Here is a 9,063-nt window from a genome sequence, read left to right on the forward strand (position 1 = left end):
ATTTATTTTTTTAAATTTTTAACAAATTAATGAGGGGTGTGGTGATATGTATGTACACATCAATGTATATAGTTGTCTGTCAATGCGTATAGTTATCGGTACGGCCTCCCACCAGCAGGTGGCGTTACAAGTCCACCACATGACTCGAGACACTCACCAGTTGGTAGTAAGACGTACAACGGGATCGTCTCACTTAGATTAGCTTCACAGATAATAATATGATTAATGGGAGGAGCCAAGTCTGCCTGTAGAATTTGGCAGTTTGGCCATAGGATTTGGGTCTGATAAGACAGATTGATTTTCAGGTTGTTCCTGAAAGGTCCGGACAGAGAACAGCAAGCAACCCAGATTGCTAACTTTATTTATGAGTGGATTTTGAAATGTATCGGGCAGCTTAGTTGGGATATATACAGTGAAGGTGTGGATAGTGAGTTAAAGTTTTTCCATTAATCTCAGAACTGTTTAACGCCTCTGTATTTGCAGTCACTGCATTTGGCTGTTCGCCTGCAGAAGGCTTCATATCCGGTTAGTTCTGTGTTGAGAGGCCAGAGAAGAACTTGCGCCCCAACGCAGATTGGTAGGAATTGGCGCTGGGCACGTGCCCCCTCCCCCTCCTCCCCTTAAGCCCATCCACCCTCGGGGACCCCCCGGATGTGTGGAATGCCTCCCACTCACTTCCTCCCTGATGAAAAGGACTAAACTTTTCCACCTAGAGCCTCCCTCGAGACGCTCCAAAGCACTTTGCAGAGAGCTAACCACAGAGTCCCTACAGTGCAGAAGGAGGCCATTCGGCCCATCGAGTCTGCACCAACCCTCCGAAAGAGCGCCCGACCCAGGTCCACTTATCCCCACACACCGCATCCCAATATCTACGTGCATTAATCCACCTAACCTGCACATCTTTGGACTGTGGGAGGAAACCGGAGCACCCGTAGGAAACCCACGCACACACGGGGAGAACGTGCAGACTCCGCACAGACAGTGACCCAAGCCGGGAATCGAACCCGGGACCCTGGCACCGTGAGGCAGCCACGCAGTGCACAGCCAGATCCCAGAAAGAGTGGACAATCCGATTTGGAAATGTGAACCAGGAACAGGAGTGCATCATCTAACCCTGACTCCTTGACTCCTCACCTCATTCGCGACTCCCCAGATACTGAAGCAGGCCCTGTCCAAATGCAGCAAGACCCGGACAATAACCAGGCTCGGGGCTGGCAAGGGGCAAGTTACATTCGCGCCACACAAGTGCCCGGCAATGTCCATCTCCGACAAGAGAGGATCTAACCACCGCCCCGTGACATTCGATGGCATTACCGTCGCTGTGTCCCCCACTATCAACATCCTGGGGGTTACCACTGATCAGAAACTGAACTGGACCCAGCCGTATAAATGCTGTGGCTACCAGAGCAGGTCAGAGGCTGGGAATCCTGCGGAGAGGAACTCACCTCCTGACCCCCCCCCCCAAAGCCTGTCCGCCATCGACAAGGACACGAGTCAGGAGGGCGATGGGAGACTCTCCACTTGCCAGGATGAGCGCGGCTCCCAACAACACTCGAGAAGCTCGACACCATCCAGGACAAAGCAGCCCCGCTCGATCGACACGCTAACCACCGACATTCACTCCCCCCCCCCGTCCCCCCCGTCCCCGCCGCACAGCGGCAGCCGTGTGCACCGTCTACAAGACGCACCGCGGCACTCGCCTTCGACAGCACCTTCCACACCCGCCATCTCTACCGTCTAGAAGGATGAGGAGCTTAATCCGGATCAATAATTCGCCTTTAATTCCACGGTAGCATAGTGGTTAGCACTGCTGCTTCACAGCTCCAGGGTCCCAGGTTCGATTCGGCTTGGGTCACAGTCGGTGCGGAGTCTGCACGTCCTCCCCGTGTCTGCGTGGGTTTCCTCCGGGTGCTCCAGTTTCCTCCCACAGTCCAAAGACGTGCAGGTTAGGTGGATTGGCCGTGATAAATTGCCCTTAGTGTTGGGTGGGGTTACTGGGTTATGGGGATAGGGTGGAGGTGTTGACCTTAGATAGGGAACTCTTTCCAAGAGCCGGTGCAGACTCGATGGGCCGAATGGCCTCCTGCTGCTCTGTAAATTCTATGCTATGTGTCTTGCCAAACATTTCGGCGAGGTCCGCGGACAGAACGGCCAGCGAGGCTCTCCGTCCACGTCTTCAGTCACCTTCTCAAAACATTCCATCTGATCCGTCAGCGTCGATCCAGTGACCTCTCCAAATCCAGTCTCAGCTCATTGTCTTCAGGGTATACAGCCCCTTTGCCCGCCTTTCGACATGCCAACTGGTACATAATTCCACGGCACTCCCTCAGTACGGACCCCCCCACAGTGCGGCGCTCCCTCAGTACTGACCCTCTGACAGTGCAGCACTCCCTCAGTACTTGACCCTCTGACAGTGCGGCGCTCCCTCAGTACTGACCCTCTGACAGTGCGGCACTCCCTCAGTACTGACCCTCTGACAGTGCGGCGCTCACTCAGTACTGACCCTCTGACAGTGCGGCACTCCCTCAGTACTGACCCTCTGACAGTGCAGCACTCCCTCAGTACTGACCCTCTGACAGTGCGGCGCTCCCTCAGTACTGACCCTCTGACAATGCGGCGCTCCCGCAGTACTGACCCTCCCACAGTGCGGCGCTCCCTCAGTACTGACCCTCTGACAGTGCGGTACTCCCTCAGTACTGAGCCTCCGACAGGGCGGCGCTCCCTCTGTATTGACCCTCTGACAGTGCGGCGCTCCCTCAGTACTGACCCTCCGACAGGGCGGCGCTCCCTCTGTACTGACCCTCCGACAGTGCGGCGCTCCCTCAGTACTGATCCTCTGACAGTGCGGTGCTCCCTCAGTACTGACCCTCTGTCAGTGCGGCGCTCCCTCAGTACTGACCCTCCTACAGTGCGGCACTCCCTCAGTACTGACTCTCTGACAGTGCGGCACTCCCTCAGTACTGACCCTCTGACAGTGCGGCACTCACTCAGTACTGACCCTCTGACAGTGCGGCACTCCCTCAGTACTGACCCTCTAACAGTTTGGCGCTCCCTCAGTACTGACCCTCTGACAGTGCGGCACTCACTCAGTACTGACCCTCTGACAGTGCGGCACTCCCTCAGTACTGACCCTCTGACAGTGCAGCACTCCCTCCGTACTGACCCTCTGACAGTGCAGCACTCCCTCAGTACTGACCCTCTGACAGTGCGGCGCTCCCTCAGTACTGACCCTCTGACAGTGCGGCACTCCCTCAGTACTGACCTCTGACAGTGCGGCACTCCCTCAGTACTGGCCCTCTGGCAGTGCGGCACTCCCTCAGTACTGACCCTCTGACAGTGCAGCACTCCCTCAGTACTGACCCTCCTACAGTGCAGCTCTCCCTCAGTACTGACCCTCCGACAGTGCGGCGCTCCCCCAGCACTGACCCTCCGACAGTGCGGCACTCCCTTGGTACTGATCCTCTGACAGTGCGGCGCTCCCTCAGCACTGACCCCCTGACAGTGCGGCACTCCCTCAGTACTGACCCTCTGACAGTGCGGCACTCCCTCAGTACTGACCCTCTGACAGTGCGGCGCTCCCTCGGTACTGACCCTCTGACAGTGCGGCACTCCCTCAGTACTGACCCTCTGACAGTGCGGCACTCCCTCAGTACTGACCCTCCTGACAGTGCGGCACTCCCTCAGTACTGACCCTCCCACAGTGCAGCACTCCCTCAGTACTGACCTCCCACAGTGCGGCACTCCCTCAGTACTGACCCTCTGTCAGTGCCACACTCCCTCAGTACTGACCCTCTGACAGTGCGACACTCCCTCAGTACTGACCCTCTGACAGTGCCACACTCCCTCAGTACTGACCCTCTGAAAGTGCCACACTCCCTCAGTACTGACCCTCTGACAGTGCCACACTCCCTCAGTACTGACCCTCTGACAGTGCGGCACTCCCTCAGTACTGACCGTCTGACAGTGCGGCGCTCCCTCAGTACTGACCCTCTGACAGTGCGGCGCTCCCTCAGTACTGACCCTCTGACAGTGCGGCACTCCCTCAGTACTGACCCTCTGACAGTGCGACACTCCCTCAGTACTGACCCTCCCACAGTGCGACACTCCCTCAGTACTGACCCTCCCACAGTGCGGCACTCCCTCAGTACTGACCCTCTGACAGTGCGACACTCCCTCAGTACTGACCCTCTGACAGTGCCACACTCCCTCAGTACTGACCCTCTGACAGTGCGGCACTCCCTCAGTACTGATCCTCTGACAGTGCGGCACTCCCTCAGTACTGACCCTCTGACAGTGCGGCACTCCATCAGTACTGACCCTCTGACAGTGCGGCACTCCCTCAGTACTGACCCTCCCACAGTGCTGCACTCCCTCAGTACTGACCCTCTGACAGTGCGGCATTCCCTCAGTACTGACCCTCTGACAGTGCGGCACTCCCTCAGTACTGACCCTCCCACAGTGCGACACTCCCTCAGTACTGACCCTCTGGCAGTGCGGCACTCCCTCAGTACTGACCCTCTGACAGTGCGGTGCTCCCTCGGTACTGACCCTCTGACAGTGCGGCACTCCCTCGGTACTGACCCTCTGACAGTGCGGCGCTCCCTCAGTACTGACCCTCTGACAGTGCGGCGCTCCCTCGGTACTGACCCTCTGGCAGTGCGGCACTCCCTCAGTACTGACCCTCTGGCAGTGCGGCACTCCCTCAGTACTGACCCTCTGACAGTGCGGCACTCCCTCAGTACTGACCCTCTGGCAGTGCGGCACTCCCTCAGGACTGACCCTCTGACAGTGCGGACCTCATGTATCTATGATGGACACAAGACGTAAGACTTGGCAGGGTGGGGAGATGGTACGGTCGGCGTTTGGGGATACGCAGGGGGTTTGGGGGGGGGTGGGGGTGGGGGGACTACCCGCTGCCTTGAGGCCGGTGCTGCGACCGTACAGGATTTGAATTACAAGCTCCGAGATGCCGAATCATCGCGGACTCGACTTGCTTTGTCTGAACTCTGTGCTCCTCCTGTGACCTTGGTCCTGACCTCGGGGATCTGCATCTCGGTCAAAGAGAGTCTTAAAGAAGCAGACAGGCAGGAGGAGGTTACAGAGATAGGGAGGGGGTGTCGGGGCTGGAGAAGGTTACAGAGATAGGGAGGGGATGTCGGGGCTGGAGGAGGTGACAGAGATAGGGAGGGGGTGTAGGGGCTGGGGGAGGTTACAGAGATAGGGAGGGGGTGTAGGGGCTGGGAGAGGTTACAGAGATAGGGAGGGGGTGTAGGGACTGGAGGTGGTTACAGAGATAGGGAGGGGGTGTCGGGGCTGGAGGAGGTTACAGAGATAGGGAGGGGGGTGTGGGGGCTGGAGGAGGTTACAGAGATAGGGAGGGGATGTCGGGACTGGAGGAGGTTACAGAGATAGGGAGGGGGTGTAGGTGCTGGAGGAGGTTACAGAGATAGGGAGGGGGTGTCGGGGCTGGAGGAGGTGACAGAGATAGGGAGGGGGTGGTAGGGGGCTGGGGGGAGGTTACAGAGATAGGGAGGGGGTGTAGGGGCTGGGGAGGTTACAGAGATAGGGAGGGGGTGTAGGGGCTGGGAGAGGTTACAGAGATAGGGAGGGGGTGTAGGGACTGGAGGTGGTTACAGAGATAGGGAGGGGGTGTGGGGGCTGGAGGAGGTGACAGAGATAGGGAGGGGGTGTAGGGGCTGGAGGAGGTTACAGAGATAGGGAGGGTGTAGTGGCTGGAGGAGGTTACAGAGATAGGGAGGGGGTGTAGGGGCTGGAGGAGGTTACAGAGATAGGGCAGGGGGTGTAGGGGCTGGGAGAGGTTACAGAGATAGGGAGGGGGTGTAGGGGCTGGAGGAGGTTACAGAGATAGGGAGGGGGTGTGGGGGCTGGAGGAGGTGACAGAGATAGGGAGGGGGTGTAGGGGCTGGAGGAGGTTACAGAGATAGGGAAGGGGTGTAGGTGCGCTGGAGGAGGTTACAGAGATAGGGAGGGGGTGTAGGGGCTGGAGGAGGTTACAGAGATAGGGAGGGGGTGTAGGGGCTGGAGGAGGTTACAGAGATAGGGAGGGTGTAGTGGCTGGAGGAGGTTACAGAGATAGGGAGGGGGTGTAGGGGCTGGAGGAGGTTACAGAGATAGGGAGGGGGTGTAGGGGCTGGGGAGAGGTTACAGAGATAGGGAGGGGGTGTAGGGGCTGGAGGAGGTTACAGAGATAGGGATGTGTAGTGGCTGGAGGAGGTTACAGAGATAGGGAGGGGGTGTAGGGGCTGGAGGAGGTTACAGAGATAGGGAGGGGGTGTAGGGGCTGGAGGAGGTTACAGAGATAGGGACTGGGTGTTGGGGCTGGACGAGGTTGCAGAGATAGGGAGGGGGTGTAGGGGCTGGAGGAGGTTACAGAGATAGGGAGGGGGTGTAGGGGCTGGGAGAGGTTACAGAGATAGGGAGGGGGTGTAGGGGCTGGAGGAGGTTACAGAGATAGGGAGGGGGTGTAGGGGCTGGGAGAGGTTACAGAGATAGGGACTGGGTGTTGGGGCTGGAGGAGGTTACAGAGATAGGGAGGGGGTGTAGGGGCTGGAGGAGGTTACAGAGATAGGGAGGGGGTGTAGGGGCTGGGAGAGGTTACAGAGATAGGGAGGGGGTTGTAGGGGCTGGGAGAGGTTACAGAGATAGGGAGGGGGTGTAGGGCTGGAGGAGGTTACAGAGATAGGGAGGGTGCAGTGGCTGGAGGAGGTTACAGAGATAGGGAGGGGGTTGTAGGGGCTGGAGGAGGTTACAGAGATAGGGAGGGGGTGTAGGGCTGGAGGAGGTTACAGAGATAGGGAGGGGGTGTAGGGGCTGGAGGAGGTTACAGAGATAGGGACTGGGTGTTGGGGCTGGACGAGGTTGCAGAGATAGGGAGGGGGTGTAGGGGCTGGAGGAGGTTACAGAGATAGGGAGGGGGTGTGGGGGCTGGAGGAGGTTACAGAGATAGGGTGGGGGTGTGGGGGCTTGAGGAGTTTTACAGAGATAGTGAGGGGGTGTATGGCTGCAGGAGGTTACAGAGACAGGGAGGGGGTGTGGGGGCTGGAGGAGGTTACAGAGATAGGGAGGGGGTGTAGGGGCTGGAGGAGGTTACAGAGATAGGGAGGGGGTGTAGGAGCTGGAGGAGGTTACAGCGATAGGGAGGGGGTGTAGGGGCTGGAGGAGGTTACAGAGATAGGGAGGGGGGTGTAGGGGCTGGGGGAGGTTAAGGAGATAGGGACGGGGTGTAGGGAATGGAGGAGGTTACAGAGATAGGCAGGGGGGTGTAGGGGCTGAAGGAGGTTACAAAGATAGGGAGGGGGTGTAGGGGCTGGAGGAGGTTACAGAGATAGGGAGGGGGTGTGGGGGCTGGAGGAGGTTACAGAGATAGGGATGGGTGTAGGGACTGGAGGAGGTTACAGAGATAGGGAGGGGTGTAGGGGCTGGAGGAGGTTACAGAGATAGGGAGGGGGTGTAGGGGCTGCAGGAGGTTATAGAGATAGGGAGCGGGTGTAGGGACTGGAGGAGGTTACAGAGATAGGGAGGGGGTGTAGAGGCTGGAGGAGGTTATAGAGATAGGGAGGGAGTGTAGGGACTGGAGGAGGTTACAGAGATAGGGAGGGGTGTAAGGGCTGGAGGGGTTACAGAGATAGGGAGGGGGTGTAGGGTCTGGAGGAGGTTACAGAGATAGGGAGGGGGTGTAGGGGCTGGAGGAGGTTATAGAGATAGGGAGGGGGTGTAGGGGCTGGAGGAGGTTACAGAGATAGGGAGGGGGTGTAAGGGCTGGAGGAGGTTACAGAGACAGGGAGGGGGTGTAGGGGCTGGAGGAGGTTACAGAGACAGGGAGGGGGTGTAGGGGCTGGAGGAGGTTACAGAGATAGGGAGGGGGTGTCGGGGCTGGAGGAGGTTACAGAGATAGGGAGGGGGTGTAGGGGCTGGAGGAGGTTACAGAGATAGGAGAGGGTGTATGGCTGGAGGAGGTTACAGAGATAGGGAGGGGGTTGGTAGGGGACTGTAGGGGGTTACAGAGATAGGGAGGGGGTGTATGGCTGGAGGAGGTTACAGAGATAGGGAGGGGGTTGTAGGGGACTGGAGGGGGTTACAGAGATAGGGAGGGGGTGTAGGGGCTGGAGGAGGTTACAGAGATAGGGAGGGGGTGTAGGGGCTGGAGGAGGTTACAGAGATAGGGAGGGGGTGTAGAGGCTGGAGGAGGTTACAGAAATAGGGAGGACCTGGACCATGAAATAACTGAATCATCTTCGATTCTGTCCATTCCCTCAGATGAATGTAAGATTTCAATCTCCTCCTTCGGTGAAATATTGTTATCCTCAGTTACATCATCTAATCCTGCAGCTGACTAATTTTAACCACTGGCTTTTCTGTTACACAGGAACAGGAGGAGGTCCATTCAGCCCCTCTCCAGCCTGTTACACAGGAACAGGAGGAGGCCCATTCAGCCCCTCTCCAGCCTGTTACACAGGAACAGGAGGAGGCCCATTCAGCCCCTCTCCAGCCTGTTACACAGGAACAGGAGGAGGCCCCATTCAGCCCCTCTCCAGCCTGTCACACAGGATAAGGAGGAGGCCCATTCAGCCCCTCTCCAGCCTGTTACACAGGAACAGGAGGAGGCCATTCAGCCCCTCTCCAGCCTGTTACACAGGAACAGGAGGAGGCCCATTCAGACCCTCTCCAGCCTGTTACACAGAACAGGAGGAGGCCCATTCAGCCCCTCTCCAGCCTGTTACACAGGAACAGGAGGAGGCCCCATTCAGCCCCTCTCCAGCCTGTTACACAGGAACAGGAGGAGGCCCATTCAGCCCCTCTCCAGCCTGTTACTCAGGAACAGGAGGAGAGCATTCAAGCCCTCCTTGAGCTGATCCTGCCTTTCTGTTACACCTTGGGGGCTCCGACCTCAGACGCCCCATTCCGAGGCTGGTATCCGCTCGCTCCCTGAGGTGTGGGAGCCTGGAGCCTACCAGAAAAACCCTGGGACGGAGGGAGAGGCAGAATAAGTCCCCGCCGGCCCTGACCGTTGAAGGGTTAACTGTGAGCGTTGGCGCTGATGTT

General features: G+C 58.2%; 1 protein-coding gene across 1 annotated transcript in view; it reads right to left on the reverse strand.

Moving 5' to 3' along the window:
• Positions 1–222: 222 nt before the first annotated feature.
• The window catches only part of LOC140402885 (uncharacterized), a 106,353-nt gene continuing 97,512 nt past the window's right edge, over positions 223–9,063 (reverse strand). Inside the window, 1 exon segment of the mRNA XM_072490512.1 lies at positions 223–312. Coding sequence (XP_072346613.1) covers positions 223–312 — 90 coding nt within the window.

Source organism: Scyliorhinus torazame, chromosome 26 (assembly GCF_047496885.1).
Source record: "Scyliorhinus torazame isolate Kashiwa2021f chromosome 26, sScyTor2.1, whole genome shotgun sequence".
NCBI classification, from domain to species: Eukaryota; Metazoa; Chordata; class Chondrichthyes; order Carcharhiniformes; family Scyliorhinidae; genus Scyliorhinus; species Scyliorhinus torazame.